This window comes from Physeter macrocephalus, chromosome 20, assembly GCF_002837175.3.
Source record: "Physeter macrocephalus isolate SW-GA chromosome 20, ASM283717v5, whole genome shotgun sequence".
Lineage (NCBI taxonomy): Eukaryota > Metazoa > Chordata > Mammalia > Artiodactyla > Physeteridae > Physeter > Physeter macrocephalus.
This window is the reverse complement of record NC_041233.1, coordinates 83,052,900-83,070,461: the sequence shown is the minus strand read 5'-3', so window position 1 is coordinate 83,070,461 and position 17,562 is coordinate 83,052,900. Positions and strand designations below refer to the sequence as shown.

Genomic DNA, 17,562 nt, shown 5'->3' with positions numbered 1-17,562 from the left:
TGTAAATGGACTGATCACTCCTAGTCAGGGATCAGCCCGACTTACTAGGAAGTCAAACTGTGATGTCCCCGCTGTCCCTCTGCCTCAGCCCTCAGACTGGGGGTGGGGCTGACCCCATGCCTCGCGATTCCTGGAGGAAAAGGATAAACAGATAAACCTTTCAGGTCCCCAGTTTTACTTAGAAAGTTGGGGGAGACACTCTACTTTCCTATCATGGAAAAACAGATATTTCAGGAGAAGATGCAAATGTGTTAGACTCTTAGAGATAACAGGAAACCCTCAAGGGCACTTCAGCCTTGTGCTGGCCAATTTAGTGTCTGTCCTCCACCCAGCTAGTGTACTCACGCCTCCCTCCAGGTCCTGAGAAAACTATTTTGGATGCTGGCAACCGGGGCAGGGGGATGCCTGTCCAAGGGCCGACTCCCGCCGTGACAACCAGTGGGTAAGAGCTGTTATAGACAGAGGAAGGGGGCTCCATGCAGAAGTAATACAGGCAGCTCTGACGGTCATCTTGAAATAGGTCATCTGTGGTGTGACCAGCGTCCTCTTGATTGTTTTAGGTACAGGGAATCTTCAGTTCCAGGGTAGGTTTGTTCCCATTTCCTTGAGGCCAGTTCTTGGAATTGTGGCAGCTTATGTCATGGCTCCAGCCCGGTCATCATGGAGTTAACTTCCTCTACCTGGCGGGGGTTTCAGTATCTACTAGACAGCTCCCAGGAGAGGGCTCAGAACATGATCTATAGCCCTTAAGGAGGAACTAAAGGTCCTTGACTATACTTAATGACTAAACTATTATGATTTGGTCTCCTTTGACTGTTTTCCTCTGTTTCTGCATTTTCTCACTTCTCTGATTAAACTTATTCTTTGGCTAAATTTTTTCCACAAACAAAAGGCAGGCTGAGGACATGGGGTCGGGGGGGAAGGACCATAGGGTCCTGCTCCGCTTCAACTCCACTAAATATTTACAAACATTGCTAGTGGATCGGTGCTTTGCCACATACATGATGCACTATTGTAACACAGTTTTGCATTCTCCTGTGATTTAATATTTTAATATATATTTCTCAATAATAGCATAAATTAGTAAATGTTATGTTGAATGAATTTTTCAAAATCCAGCAGATGAGGCGGAGTTTACTTAATGTCAGTACGCCAGAGAAAACGATTTCCAAATTTTCACTGTCTGAAAATATTTTGTAGGCACTTGGGCATCATTTCTTTGTAATGCTTTCTGAGACTTCTTATAGGCCTCTTAATCTAAATTGTCAGAGTCTTTCACTTGCTTTAAAGGCTGCAAGGCTGCCTTGCAGAACCACAGAAGAGCTGATGAACAGGAAAAGGATTTGTTTCTTTCCTTCTACTCTCGAGCTCTTTAATTTCACTTTTACAGTTCCGCTTTTACCTTTGCTGTCTAGGACTTTCGGTGCAGCATCTAAGGCAGGAGTAACGGTAGGGACTCTGCAGTTCCCGTTCCCAAGGGACGCTGCTAACACTTCCCTCTCTCAATGACGTGGATTGTAGATTTTATTAACTACCTTTCCTCGAGCTTAGGAAAGCTCATTCCATTCCTAGTTCGCCAGTGGTGACGTTTTGTTCTAGTAATTTAGATGTGACTGAAAAGACTGGTCAGCTCAGTGGCCCGTACCCACTTATCTCTAGAATTGCGTAATAAGAAATATTCATCAGAGTATACGCTTTTTCTCAGGTTACATACCCTTGTGGTCTGATAGCCAGGAAAAGAGCTAGATAGAGAGGTTCTTAGATTTCTCTTGAGTTACAGATGACCCCACCAGGACTTTATTTCAGTCAAAATTTAGGTTCAAGGCCTATAAGAAATAAATGGTGAGAAATCATGTTCTGATGATAAACATTCAGCTTCCCCTACCATGATTTCCTTCCTTTAAGCGTTCAGTGTCAGTGTCATTCAGGTAAGAATATGTGTTCTTAACAGGGCAGTAGCCTTGTCTGTCTAATTTACTACTGAACCTCCAGCGCCTGGTAAAGTGTCTTGTCTCTAACAAGCACATGGCAAATATTAAATCAATCATCAATACCACAAATATGGATTGAGCCCTGCCATGGACCGTGCGCTGGCATATGTGCTGGCGGATAGTGCAGTAAATAAAACCGATTAAAACTTCTGCTTCCCTAGGTCTTACAGCCCAGCTTATTGTGTTAATATTTTAGTGTCTCACTTGTTGTATTACTAGACTAAAATACTCTTAGTGGAAAGTTTTCAGATAGCGAGACCTAGTCTTTCAGGTGTGACCCTTGGGGCTACTGTCCCTGGTTTCTGTAATGAAGAATCAGTTCCCTTCTGCTTCCAAATATCACCAACACTACAAGTCTTCCAAAAAAACTGCATCAGGAATCACAAAAAATAATGTGTGTTCCTAAAACTCCCTGCATGTAATGGCCACCTTTGTCGTAACTGTATTTCTTGAATGCATGTACTATGTGACTTCAGTTAGAATTCTGAGAAGCTTGAAAGCTTAAGATCTCAGTATCTAGCTATCACGTGAGGTTTAGGAGATGAAGATTTGGGTAAAGTCTTTCTAAGTGCCTTTGTAGAAGAATGGTTTTACATTTGTATCCAGCAGTATTTACCTTTAGGTTTTGAAGGTGGTAAGCAGGGGCAGACCAGGTGTTTTGGACCATGAGATTTATAAAACTCTCTGTCCTCTTTAAGGAAAAGAATACAAAATCGCTAGTCGGAATTAGGGCTGGAGCCTTGGTAGAGTTTGTATGAATGAAGCCCCTGGAGCTCAAGCCTCATCAGCTTAAGGCAGATCTATCTGCCTTTGGAAAGAATAGAAATATGAGTGTTTCCCAATAATCAAGCCTTGCATTTTTTCTTGTGATAATGACCCGGTGGTCTTGAGTTTTACTTGCAGTTTCCTTGTTCCTCTGGCATCAACTCAAATGCCGTTTATATAAACAACATATTATTCAATCTTTAAGGAAAATAAGTATTCATTTCAGGCAGTATTATCCTCAGTAGGGTGGATTTTTTACATTGGAAATGAACCTTGAATCTCTTCTGAGCTAATTAGCCTATTTGCATCCATTCCCTGTGATAGAGAGACAAACCTACTTGTAGATTTCCTCATGCCATGCAGGCAGTGCGGGGCACTCGTCAGGGGCGTTACCGTGAGACCGTGCACGTGATGGACACTCACAGATGTCCGTTGATTCAGGAAAAGGAAGATTGGATGCAATGTGGGAGGCAGAGAAGGGGGTTTTACCATTTGCAATAGAGAGAAGAAGGCTAGTGACTGTTGGTGGTAGCGTGTTGCCCTTGAGATCCTAAGAGGCATATGGACTTTGATGGATGAGCGAAAAGGAGTCCTCAGAGGACCACGGCAACTTTATAACTGAAACCTTGTGATGGACGCTGAAGGCCAAGACATCAATGTTGAGACACAAGAGGAAGGGCAGGGCCGCAGGACTCCGTGGATGACGAACCTTTTCTGTATGCTGGGGGGCTGCGAAAAGACAGGGCCCAAGAGCCCCGACTCAGGGGGCCTCCGGCCGCAGAGCCTCTGGTGACCAGCCCCACCACTGCCCGTCCTGAGCCTGCCACAGGTGGCTCTCCAAGGCTACGCAGGGAAACGTGGCTGTTTCCACACGAAGGAAACAGGTGCGTGTGTATCTTCCCAGCGGCACCGATGGCACGGGTAGCTTAGTGTTAAGGATGCAGGCTGGCTCTGCTCGGCTCCATTACAAAGGGAGACTCTCTCATCAAGGAATTCCCAGGGGAAGAGGAAACACCGCCTGAGAGGGTGGCTTCACCAGGGCGATGGAAGGCGGAGGAGGGGCTGGAAGTGGGTTTGGACGCGTTTGCGTGGGGTGTCACGGCCACCTGAGACCCTCTGCAACCGTGAACGCATCCGTGTTTTATGCCTTCGGACTATTTATGGACTGTTTCCCTGTCACGGTCGGGGTGGATCTGTTGAAGCATGACCATCCTCTCGGGGGTGCTGGATGGCCGGCGTGCCTCCAGGTCCCTCTTGATTTTCTATCTCCTTTGCTTGGAATGTCCATGGATTCCCGGCTAGAGTGGCCAGTCTTCTCTTAGCGCTGGGCACAGTAAACGTGCAACGTGTGTCTGTCTCACCAGTGTCACTTCTCCCAGGGACCCTTCCCTTTGCTCTCAGCTCTGCTGGTATGACTTTTCTTTGGCCTTTCCTGGGATGCTTTAGGCCATAAGAAATCTGGGTGTGACAGGATCCCTGGGGTTATTGGCAGGAATGACAGTTACAGGTAAGTATATTGCAGCAAACATTTCTCTGCTGCCTGCCTGCCTGCCAGCTGCTGCCTTCCTTTTTTCTTTCTTCCCCTTCCCTTCCTCTGTCCCTTTGTCAAGTCAGCACATGCGTAGAATGCCTTAAAATTGTAAGAAAAACGGCGAGTTTTTCTTTGAACATGAACTACGTGCAGACACTTTATAAGGACCTTGTTGAGCGCGGGGATGACCTCACCGAACCCTCACAGGCCTCTGTGGAGCGGGTGGAGGTGTCCTCACCTGCCCTGGGGGACACTCGTCCTACGGTGAGGCTGGGCCGGCTTCCGGGAGGGCAGTGTTGAACCAGACCCACGTGGGCTGCCGGCACTGGCGGTTCTGAGCCTGCCCCAGGCTCCCTGGGCCGGGTCTGCGTGTGAGGGGAGAATCCTGTTCCCTCCTGTCCTGTGTCAGCAGGGATATCATCCCCCAACCCATCCCCACCCATGGGTGCCTTGATTCTGCAAACTCAAATAGTCATCTCACTTAGGGCGTCAGTTCCACAAGGACAGGCACAGTTGCACCCTATGTGCTGAAGCATGGATTCAGTGCAGCACATTTTAGCAGCAGCTACATATGATGAGAACATTTTTCTGAAAATTCCTGTCTTAGACATTCCTATTGTCAAACACCGGGCATCTTCACTGGGGTTATGTCTGGTGCCCTGATCCAGTGGCTGTTTCCTGGGAGCGTGTTTGGGTTTTGAGGAGCGGAGATGTCAGTGTGGACGTGACCCATTAAAGCCCCTTTCGCCGCCCCAACGGGTCCTGTGATGGGCCGCACACCGTTGCCCGAGTGGGGCTCGGGGCGGAACCCACCCTTGGCAGATGCTGAAGGGAAAGTCGGGTTTGGTGTCCCCATTACGAGGCTGTCAATCATCTTAATTTCATAATGAGGAGAGACACCGTCAAGCAGGAAGATTCCTAAAAATCATCAGCTGGTTGATTGCATCGCTGTCTAAATGTGTCTCTGAAGAGAAAGACGCGAGCTGAGCATCATTTCCTGTGCTTTATTACTGCCGTGGGATGTTACGAGACGGGTAAGAGGTGAGTGTAAATCGTGTGCTTTGAGCATAATGCAGTGGTTGGAAAACAGCTGCCTGGTGCTGAACGGCATGGTGTTGGTAAACGCCTCGCAGAAGCCCTTCCCACACTTGTGTTGTTGTGCAGACGGACGGGACTGTGTCCTGTTTGAAGGTCAACAAAACCTCGGGCTGCCTGTGAGGGACAGAACCCGTTTGCTGCAGCTTTCACGGGGAAACGCGTTTATTTCAAGGCAGAAGGTTACGTTTTTGCCAATGCCACTGTGTTCCATGGAAAATGACACTCTTTTTGGGGACAGCCACGTGCACCCTGGGACCCTCCACGGGACAGGTGTGGCCGGACCCCCGAGGGTGACCCTGCTAAGAGTAAACTCAGAGGTTGGAGAACCTGCTGGGAGCCACTGAACCCACGAAACCACTTACGGGATGAATCCTTCAGGAGACAAATGTCGCCTGGGAGCCACTCGGTTGATGTGGGTTTGTTAAGCACCTGCTCTATGCCCGGTACCTGGATGTGTCCCATGAGCACAGTCCTGCCCTCAAGGAGTTCATGAGCGTGTGGTCTGGGGGTTCTGGGGGAAAGTGTGTCTGTGGGAGGGGCAGTTGCTCTGCTGAGCCCGCCCTGGGGTCCAGCCCTGGGGTCCGCTTGGCCAGAGCGCATGGCCGAGTCACAGCCCCTTCCCACCCCAGGCCCCTGAGCTGCACACCCCACTCCTTCCGCGATGGACCTGGGATTCCAGAGCAGGTGTGGGCCCAGAGCGGGAGGCTATGCTGCCGGGCTCCTTAGATGTTAGCGTCAGCGGGTCCATTGTTTCCCTGTGAAGATAGCTCCTACGCTGCTGTCTTCCCCTCGTCTTCACTGACTCAGTTCATTACAGCAATCAGGACGTTTAGATTAGCCAGTATTAGTGGCAGTTTGTTCTTCGGGGCAGTGTAATTAATCTCTAGTTTTAATAAAGTGAATATTCAAATTATTGTGTACCAAGTTACATGAAATCATAAAAATAACAATAAATTAGTATTTCTAAGCTGATGCACAGCGCTGAGTGAATTTTCGCCCTCTTAGCATTAGGTAACTCGTATGTCCTTGCCTGGCACCGTCTGCCATGGGGGGCGGGGGGGGAGGGCTGGTCCGCGCCCCACCCCGCCCTCCCCCGGGCGATGCACGCCCCTCCCGGGGGGTGACTCTGCTGAGGAGCGTGGACTTCTGTCCAGTGGAGGCGGGTGCTGGTTCACAGTGACCAAGTGGGTCCAGCACACCGTTGGCGCTTGTGTCATCAGTGTCCCCGACAGAGACACACATCAAAGCCGTGCCATCTGCTTCTCTGCGCTGCGGGAGGGGACCCGGCTGAGAGGGTCCCCAAGGCTGGGAGGGGAAGGGGCCGGACGAATCCTGGCTGGGATTCAGTGCCAGCTCCAGGGCCAGGAGCACCTTTCCTCCTGTGGTCGGGGACGAGGACCTGGGGGGGTCATCAGTCCGGGGGGGGTGGCTCCGAGCACCACGGTGGCGTCTTCAGGGTCGGTGCCCACAGACTAGATGTATCGGGTCACTGGGGCGTCCCAGAGCTGGGGCATAGCTGAAAATGTGCACGGATACGTGCAGACAAAGCTGGAGTAAATGAGTCAAATAGCAGCGGCGCCTCCTTGCGTTTTACTTCTCCTGGGCATTCCTCACAGCAAACTGTGCAGACGCATCCCTCTCACCGCGGACGCTTACTTAGGGACACATCCTGGCATCATTTTCCTATTTCCTGAAAAATGGAGAAGAGGGGTTTCCAGGCAACCGCTCACCCCCATATGCCCAGGCTCACATCGCGGTTGAGCTAGGCCACCAGCTGAGCGCTGTAGCTCTCTGGGTCCCCTGGCGGAGGCAGATGCACCCATAGGTGATTGTGTCAAAAGGGGGCTCTTGGGTCAAAGGGCATTGTCAGAGCCCTCCCTCCGGGGCAGGAGGCAGCAAGGTATGAGACTCTGTTACTTGTGGGTCAGCATGTAACAGGGGGGTTTGGGGGAGATGAGAGGTGTCGCCTGGGAAGGGGTTTGTGCTTGCTCCGTGGTATGGGGGGCTGGCGGTTCTGGCAGGGGGAGGGGAGAGCCCCCCCATCCAGCTTGCAGGTTACAAAGGCTCCGAGGGAGGGCACAGTCTGGGAGAAGGAGCAGGCGATGTCAGTGAGCTGTGAGTGCAGAGGTTGCCGGGGTCGCCCCCCCGCTACCCATGGGTATTCTTGGCAGACAGACACTCCGTCAGCACCGGGCTGCTGCCTAGGTGCCGGGGGGGCAGAGAAGACAAATGTGGTGCGTGTCTTGAGCAGCTCACAACCCGCCAGAGCCGATCACGAAACAGATACTTTGTTGGGCAAGGTGAGAGCGGCCTTTGAGCTTAGGTGACCATCCAGCCCAGCTTACGGGTTTGCTTCCTCGGAACATGGAAAACTTTACCCAAACCAGGAACTGGATGCCTCCTTCAGAAAACTGCCGGAATGGCAAACACCAAGAAAGGCAAGCAAAATCAAACACGTGTGCAGGAGCTTGGCGCTAGCTTGTCACTTAGACACCGAGGCCCGTCACTGCTCTTCCTAAAAGGAGCCAGGTAAGCACTGACAGATTTCCTTATTCCCCAGAGCTGGGGGTCAGGGCACAGGGACACGATGCCCTCAGAGCACAGGGGAGGGAGGAAGAGCCTGTGCTCTTGACTCTGTCGCCCCTCCCTCCCCTCTGCCTGTTGTCAAAGCCTCACATGCTGCCAGAGACCCCAGACACTCCTCCTCGTGAAGCCTCCACATACGGACCACTGCCTGAAGTCACCCCCTGACCGGTCCTGTTTGCAGAAATAATTACCGGTTGGCAGATACACCGCCTGAAGGATTCCACCAGAGCCGAATCATATGCTAAACGGACATAATAAACTAAATCAGCCGATGACTCTTTGCTGTTTTGAGGACATGGCTGAGAGGAGAGCACAGCATCTCCTGTGTATCAGGTGAGGTTCCTCTTCATCTGAAGACCTGCCGCCATCCTGGTGTTTCCTCCATACCCTCTGCATCCCAAGGTAAAGGTCTTCCTCTCTTCGTGGTGTCCTCAACGTCCGATGCTACAGGCGAGGCCTTCGTCCTGCTCTTTTGTAAAGATTTGGAAGCTAAATGTCTAGCATCTTATCTACTCTGCAGCCCACTCGTGGTTATAATTCTGGGGCTCCTCTGATGCCAGAGCAGGCCTTCCACACCAAGTATTCCTCCAGTAGGGATGAGGTAAATGTTGCCTCCAGCAGTGCCCTCCCCTTCTTCCTCTGGGGAATGCGGCCAGCGACAGAGAACCTGGGGCTGAGAGCAGCTCTGTTCCAGTGCAGGCCTAAGAGGAAGAGAAAACCCAAGGGAACAGGAACAGACCAGACTGTCCAGCCTGAGTGGACACCCCGGAACTTGCACAGTCCCCAGTTAGCATCTCAGCCTGAGGCCGGATGGTTAGAGCCCCTGCCTGTCCCGCCATCCCAGGGCCACCAGCCTTTCTCTTCCTTTTTTTCTGTTGAATCCTGGGAAAAGCACATCCAGCTGCTGGCTGGGTTCCAGTTTTGGAGGCAGGTACCGGGAGAGGTCAGTGGTCAGGGTGCCTGTGAGCACAGGTGGCCGCGCAGAGCCTGCCCGCCCTCCCCTGTGAGTCTATCAGTGTGTCAGTGACCGAAGGCCCCCGTGCGGACAGCAGGGTGGCCTCTGGTGGCACAAAGGAGAAAGTCCTCCAGACGCCCCAGCCCGCCCAGGAGTCTAGCTGGGATGGGGCACGCGTTCAGCCAGGTGGGGCCCCAGTGCCAGCCCTGCAGAGGGACTTGGGCAGACATGCCTGCCCTTGAGTCAGCGCCAGCTTTCTCCAGGGTTCCTGTGAGTCTCTTGAACCTCGCTGAGTCCTGCTCTCCGGCGACAAACAGGGACCGCAGAAGTTCTCCTTCATCCAGCTATCCTGGGGTCACTCAGACTAAAAATGCAAGCAAAGCCCCTTTGGAAGTCAGGCCATCAGAGAGGGATCTGGAGGGAGGTGGCCGTGACGGAAGGGGCAGCACAGGGCGGGTTGGCTGCAGCGCCCCCCCACCCCCACCCCCCACCCCCACCCCTGCAGCTGCCTGCCTGCAGAGAAGCACAGGGTTAATGACTGTTTTGCCTAAAACATTGATTTTTATTAGTGATGCTGATAGGATTGCATTTTTGGCTTATCTCTTAGCTGGCTTAGCAGGTTTTTTTGGCTGGGCCTCTTATCTCAGTTTATTTACTCAACTAAGGGATTCTCTGCAGTCCTTTGGGGAAAGCAAGTTATGATAATTACTTATCAGTCGACACAGTTTATTGAGTGCCTGCTCATCTTCCAAGACTCAGCTCAAGAGGCATCTCCCTGGGAGCAGCTGGCGTCCCAGGGCCCCTTCGGCCCCGCCTGCCTCCTGGCGGGTGATTATCTGTTTACAGCAGTGTTTCCTATGGTAGCGTCTTCCTGGCCGAGCTGTGTGCCATCTGGCAGGTGGAGATGCTCCATAAATGCCTGAGCTGGGGGCAGAGGGGGCTGGAGTGGGAAGCCGGAAGTTGCCAGCAGCTCCCGCCCGCGCGGCTCTCCAGATGGGGATCAGGGGTTACCATTGGTCGGTGGAGGTCCCTGAGCCCCTCCTCCCACTTTGCAAGTTACCTCTCCCACCTGCCGGCCAGGGTTGGGCTCACCTGTGCTCTCTGTGTCCTGGAGGTTGGGAGCCAGATCCTGCTCCCACACCAGGTGCCTGGCTCTAATATCAACACACAGCGCACCTGCGCAAGGCCTGAAGCTGGTGGCAGCTTGGCAGTGATAAGACCCCTTCTTTCCATCTCCTCTCATCCACCAATTATGACAGTAATTTTGTCGACATTGGTTATTCGCTTTTTATCTCCACTGATATTATGCAGTCGATTTTGTGGACTAACTGGTGAGTGGTGCGTTTTTATATGGACCCAGATGGATTCAAAGCAGGTTAAAAACTCTCTTTCCAGGGTCTTTTTTTAAAGAGGTAGATAAGGTTTACTTATTTTTTTTTTTTTCTTTTTGGTTGACTTATCATTTCTGACAGCAGAGTCATGCGATGATAAAACTGTTCCCACACTTCCATCTGTAAAATGCTCTTGCCGTGGCACTGTTTCTTTTAAGTCACTGTTGTTACTTTCTCATTCTTTGCTGAAGGGTCATCTTCGTTTTGAACAAAAGATCAAGTTCATTCAACAAATTCGTCAGATAGCCTATCACTGAGGTCATTGAACTTGGCTTTGAGAATCGCAGTTCTTTGAAACCCTGTGTCGCAGCAATGGATCTGTCTCTGAACAGGGCCAACAAGTGGTTTAAACTGCAGTGGAAACACCGGTGGTAAAATAATATCAATAAAGGAATCTTGAAGGAGGGAAGCTGAATTTACAAAGAAATATTTGTGTACAGCTTCATAGTGTGTGGACGTTCACAGAATTGCCTCATTAAACTGACACATGCACACCCAAAATGCTCACCCTGTTTGGCCCTGAACGGCCATCCTGGAAGGGGCAATAAATGCAGAAATTAACTTTTTTGCACACAGTTGTTTATGTCATGTTTATTTATAATAGGCAACACCTATTATGATGGGGGCCGGGTAAGTGAGCACGGCAGATTTGTGTGGCGGTTCCACTGCCTGGAGTACTAGTCTCTGATTGATAACTGGACTTGGGAAGGCCATTTAATGACAGGAGAAGTGGGAGAGCAGTGTGTGCAGAGGACTGGTGGTCCATCACCGGTACAGCCAGACCATATGCCTCTGGAAACTTCTGGTTAGCTGCATGACAGAAGATCAACAGCGTTCAGCTGGGGGACCATAGGGACATTTTTAGATGCTTATTTACTCCATTTTTTACCTTTTCTGTAATGTGTTTTTATTGTTAATTAAGACAATATGTATTGAACAGTGTGGTCTCTTTGCTGACTTTAAATCTGTATGCGGCAGCAATGAGGCACCACTACACACCTGCTGGAACGTCTAAAATCCAGGACGTTGACACCAAGTGCCGGTGAGGGTGTGGAGCATATCAGGAACTCCTTCACGGCTGGTGGGGATGCAGAACGGTGCAGCCCCTTTGAGAGACAGTCTGGAAGTTTCTTACAAAGCAAAAGGTAGTCTTACCATATGACCCAGCAGTCACACTCCTTGGTATTTACCCAAATGAGTCGAGAACTCATGTACAAATAAAAACATGCACACAAATGTTTATAGCAGTTTTATTCATAATCATAAATACTTGGAAGCAACCAACATGTCCTTCCATAGGTGAATGGGTAAACTGTGGTACATCCAGACAATGAAATATTACTCGGTAATAAAAAGAAATGAGCTATCTTGCCATGAAAAGACACAAAGGAACTTTAAGTACATGCAGGCACACCGCTGAGATATTGCTGGTTTGGTTCCAGACCACTGCAGTAAAAGGAATATGGCAATGAAGCAATTTTTTTGGTTTCCAAGTGCATATAAACGTTGTGTTTGCACTACACTACAGTGCATTACGTGTACAATAGCGTAATGTGTAAAACAATGTACATGCCTTAATTAAAAATACCTTATTACTAAAAATGCCCACACAAGCTGAGACTTCAGCGGGTCGTAATCTTTTTGCTGGAGGGCGTTGCCTCGATGTTGACGGCTGTGGACTGGTCCGGGTGGTGGTCGCTGAAGGCTGGGGAGGCTGCAGCGCTTTCTTACAATAAGACAGCGGTGAATCTGCCGCATCAGTTGACTTCCTTTCAAGCATGATTTCTCAGTAGCATCCAATACCATTTGATAGCATTTTACCCACAGTAGAACTTCTTTCGAAATTGGAGCCAGTCCTCTCAAACCCTTTCACTGCTTTCTCAACTAAGTTTATGTAATATTCTTTATCCTTTGTCTTCACTTCAGCAATCTTCATAGCATCTTCACCAGGAGTAGATTCTAGCTCAAGGAACCACTTTCTTTGCTCATCCCTAAGCAACTCCTTCCTCACCCATTAAAATTTTATTGTGTAATTGCAGCAATTCACTCACATCTTTGGCTCCACTTAGAATTCTAGTTCTCTTGCGATCTCCACCACATCTACAGTAACTTCTTCCTCTGAAGTCTGAACCCCTCAAAGTCACCCAGGAGGGTTGGAACCGTCTTCTTCCAAACTCCTGCTAAGGTTGATGTTTTGATCCCTTCTCACCAATCACAAGTACTCTTAATGGCATTTTGAAGGATGAACCCTTTCCAGAAGGCTTTCCATTTACTTTGCTTAGATCCACCAGAGGAATCACTATCTATGGCAGCTATAGCCTTATGAGATGTGTTTCTTAAATAATAAGGCTTGAAAGTCAAAATAACTCCTTGATCCGTGGGCTGTAGAATGGATGTTGTGTTACCACGAAAACAACATTAATCTCTTCTCCATCTCCATTAGAGCTCCTGGGTGACCAGGTGCATTGTCAATGAGCAAATCATATTCTGAAAGGAATCTTTTTTTCTGAGAAGTAGATCTCAACAGTGGGCTTAAAATGTTCAGTAAACCATGTTGTAAACAGATGTGCTGTCATCCAGGCTTTGTTGTTGCATTTATAGCACACAGACAGGGTAGATTTAGCATAATTCTTAAGGACCCTGGGATTTTCAGAATGGTAAATGAACACTGGCTTCAACTTAAAGTCACCAGCTGCATTAGCCCCGAATAAGAGAGTCAGCCTGTCCTTTGAAGCTTTGAAGCCAGGCATTGACTTCTCCTCTCTAGCTATAAGAGTCCTAGATGGCATCTTCTTCCAACAGAAGGTTGTTTAATCCGCACTGAAAATCACTAATGATCTGAGCTAGATCTTGTGGATAACTTGCTGCAGCTTCTACATCAGCACTTGCAGCTTTACCTTGCACTTTTGTGTTATGAGATGGCTTCTTTCCTTAAGCCTCATGAACCGACCTCTGCTAACTTCAGACTTTTCTTCTTCAGCTTCCTAATGTCTCCAGCCTTCTCTTCAACATCTCTCTCTTCAATTGAAGAGAGCTGGGGACCGGCTCTGAATTAGGCTTTGTCTTAAGGGAATGTTGTAGCTGGTTTGATCTTCTCTTCTATCCAGACCACTCAAATTTTCTCCACATCAGCAATAAGGCTGTTTCTCTTTCTTTCCATTTGTGTATTCACTGGAGTAGCACTTTTAATTTCCTTCACGAACTTTCCCTTTGCATTCACAACTTGGCTAATGGTCCAAGAGGCCTCACTTTCAGCCTGTCTCAGCTTTCGACATGACTTCCTCACTGAGCTCGATCATTTCTAGCTTGTGGAGGTGAACAGGCAGAGCACACGGGATTTTTAGTTTTGCATTTGGCCAAACTCATAGAATGTATAACATAAACAGTGACCCCTAATGTAAACTGTGGACTTTGGGTGATAATACTGTATCAGTGTTGGTTTATCCATTAATGGTAACAAATGTAGCACCCAACCCAAAAGGGCGGTAATAGGGGAAACTGGGTGTGCGGGAATATGTGGGAATTCTCTGTACTTTCTGCTCAGTTTTTCTGTAACCCTAAACCTGCTCTATAAAAAATTAGGGCTTCCCTGGTGGCGCAGTGGTTGAGAATCCGCCTGCTGATGCAGGGGACACGGGTTCGTGCCCCGGTCCGGGAAGATCCCACATGCCGTGGAGCCGCTGGGCCCGTGAGCCATGGCCGCTGAGCCTGCGCGTCCGGAGCCTGTGCTCCGCAACGGGAGAGGCCGCGACAGTGAGAGGCCTGCATACCGCCAAAAAAAAAAAAAAAAAAAAAAAAATTAAATTACATTTTAAAAATCTGTAAATGCCCATCATAAGACATTTGGAAAATACAGAAAAACAGAAATAAAGAGAAATTCAAGGATCTGGGAGTGAGCGTGCCCTTTTGATTTAAAGTGAGAGAAGTGTGACTCTGTCCCTGAGATCTAGAACATGCTTTTGGCATCTAATTGACCAAATGAAATTTGTTGACCGAATGACTGTATAGCGTAGAAGTGGACATGACTGTATAATCGGCTTTGTTTACCGAGCATGGTATTGTGAGCTGCAGCAAAGTACTTCTCTTTAAGGCAGGAGTGTCCCCCGGTGACTGTGAGCCTTGTGAGGGCACACAGCTCTGTGCACAGGTGACATTCGGGTGGGTAAAGCGCTCATCACACTTGTTTCAGGGACAGTGGCCCAGGGCATGGGCTTCCAAGAAAGGGGGTTACCACGCCCTTGTTTTCTGGCTGCTCGTATGTTGCATGATGAAATGGCATCGTCTCCAGGGGACACCGGGCATCCTGTGCTGACCTCCCTGTCCCCCCTCTGCAGGTGGTCATCACAACAGCCTTAAGCCTGTCGGCAGCGGCCCCACCTTTGCCATCACCACTGCCACCGCCACCGCCACCATGGTCTCCGTGGACCCCGAGGGACTTGGGGGCCCGTCCCCCTCCGGCGTGCAGCCCTGCCACTTCCTGACCCTGGCGCCCATCAGAATGCCCCTGCGGACCACACCCTTCTCTGGTAAGTACACAGCCTGGTCTCGGAGCGCCTTGGGCTGGTTTGGAGTCCACAGCGTGGAGACCAAGGCAGGGACCTGCCGTCCCCCGGATTCATGGTTTCCTGCGTTCTCGTGCCGGGGGCGTCGGGGCAGGGCTCATCCTCAGATCATGCAAACGGACCTCAGTTCCCTTCACCAAGGTCACGTTAGTCAACCCGGGCATCTTCTGCCTTAAAGCAAAGTGTAAAGTTTCTGTTTGAAGAGATGAGACATTCCTTTACTAACTCTTCACGGGGAGTGATGCACATGACCGAGAAATTTCTAATTTTCGTATGTGGGGCTTGGAAAAAAGCAAAGGCAACATGGTGGAAAACAGTTAAGCATCTGAGTTAATAAAACACAAAAAAGTACAAAACTCAGACTCGCGTGGGGCTCTCACTGAGCCGTCCCTCCTGGGCTGGCCAGCTGGGCCTGCTCTGAACACATGGGGTGGGGTCCTCCCCACCACGCCGGGACTGGTGCAGAGGTCCACCGAAGCCCGTGGCTGAGGAAGAGACAGGGTAGCCACCAAGGTTTGGAGCTCGTCCGTGCAGCGGGTGTACTATTCTAAGTCCGCGGGGCGGAGGCGGGGCTGGCAGGCATTCTGGTGTTGTGAGCCATGCTGAGATGCAGGATGAGATGCGGAAGGCCTGGTCCTGGATTGGTTGCAACTCTGTTGTCCAAACATGTTCTCAGCTGTACGTGCACATCTGCTAACTGTCCCAGCACTCCACGTGTCCCAGCTGTCCTGGTGAGTGCATGTTTGGGTCCGTCCTTAAATGTCGCAAAAACAGCATTGACTTGGAATGACCTTTAGTAAGTACTGGAGTCTTGGGAGCCAGGACTATTACTTGAGTTTTAGTTTTTCACATGATACAGTAAGACTTGGAGAGAAATTCTGTGGAATTATAATATTAATTCTATACTAGAGTTAACCCTAGAATTGTATACTAACATTATATCATTAATTGCTAGGTTATCAGTGATAGAAACATCTCTAGATGGTGAGATACATATCTTTTTTTCATGGTAGAAATAGATTAACCTGGTTTCATTACTTTCCAGTTTGGGGAGTGTTTTTGGTGTTCTGGTTGTGTTTCTAGAAATCTGATGTGGTCTTCTCAACACTGGACCTTGGCTTCTGTGTTTCTATGTTGACCTGATCAATTAGTTGGTCAATAGCATGTTGTATTCTCAAGAACAAAATCTTATTTCTATTTCAGCGTGTTAGTGAACATGCAGTTAGGGTGTGACGGGGAAAATAAATAAAACACATGGATAATCTCCAGTGTGGAACGTAATTTACAGCTGTGTCAAGATTCTGGTTTTAAAATCCATCAGTCCACTGGCATTTATTAAGGATGACTTACTATTTTCTGAGCAAATTAATCTTAGAAAGAACCCAAAACCAAACCCTGTGTACCCCAGGGGCGGCTTCACTCTTCATGTCTCTTATATGATTTATAAAGTGACATAATCATTAGGCGTCTTTCCATGTTGGCATTTTATAAGGCTCTATAATCAAATCTGCCATAATGTGCATTCAGTTAGAAAAAGACAACCTCCATGTGATCTATCTTGTACAAAACTGCTGGAGTGGATGGTCAGAAGATGAAGGGGCCCTACTTAACAGGTGGCTTCTGAAATGGCCTCTGTCTTGCTGGCGTTGGTCCCTTTGATCTGAAAACCCCAGTCACTCCAGGGGTTGAAACTGGGGCTGCGGGTCTGGACCAATGACCCCAGCCCAGTGGGCGGTCCCTGAGCTCTTTGGCCAATCCCAGTGTTGGATATGGTACTGCCAGGGCTGACCCTGTAAGTGGTTCTCTGGCAGGGAGGACCACCTGCCCACCTAGAAGGGTTGCCCTGGCTCTCCTCTTGATGTTAGAAGAAGGCATTTGAGAGAGACTGGCCAGGTCCCTGATGAAAACTTTCTCAGAATGTCCCTTGAATACTTTCTGAAAACCAAGCCTTGAAGGAGACTGAGGGCAGACAGTTTGTCCATCAGAGCTGGGGTTTTTTAACCCCTGTCAGTAGCCCCATGGAATGAGAGCCAGTGAGACTGAAGAGTGGACTGTCCTGATTCTCAGTGGAGGTCCAGGTATTCTGCTCAGAAATCCCTAACCCCCCTGAAAACAGATGGAGTGTGGAGGAGGGACGGGGATAGGAGAAAGGAGGGCTGGTGGAGGGAGGGGCGCCAAGGGGATAGAATGGCATCGACAGAAAAAGAGATATCATAGGCCCAGAAAAATGCACCTCTCTGGGAAGTTTGCTCCATATTCAAATTGATTTTATAAAAGCACATGAACTTTAATTTATCTACAGATGAATAATCCTGCTTTTATTCGGAAGATAATAATTCCCATTTTAGATAAATGAGTTAGACTATTTTATTTACACCCTAATCTTGGTGATAAAAGCCAGATAACCTTAGAAGCCCTATGTGGTTTAGCCATATACCATGTTCTTGGATTGGAAGAATCAATATTGTGAAAATGACTATACTACCCCAAGCAATCTACAGATTCAATGCAATCCCTATCTAATTACCAGTGGTATTGTTTACAGAACTAGAACAAAAAATCTTAAAATTTGTATGGAGACACAAAGGACCCTGAAGAGCCAAAGCAGTCTTGAGGGAAAAAAACAGAGCTGGAGGAATCAGACTCCCTGACTTCAGACTATACTACGAAGCTACAGTAATCA

The 17,562-nt window shown here is 49.1% G+C and overlaps 1 protein-coding gene across 1 annotated transcript in view; it reads left to right on the top strand.

Annotated features, from left to right (window-relative positions):
- Window positions 1-17,562, top strand: part of TCERG1L (transcription elongation regulator 1 like) — a 209,321-nt gene that overhangs the window by 29,007 nt on the left and 162,752 nt on the right. The window contains exon 4 of the mRNA XM_024121147.1: window positions 14,652-14,843. Within this exon, the coding sequence (XP_023976915.1) occupies window positions 14,652-14,843 (192 nt within the window). The remainder of the gene's footprint in view (window positions 1-14,651; window positions 14,844-17,562) is intronic.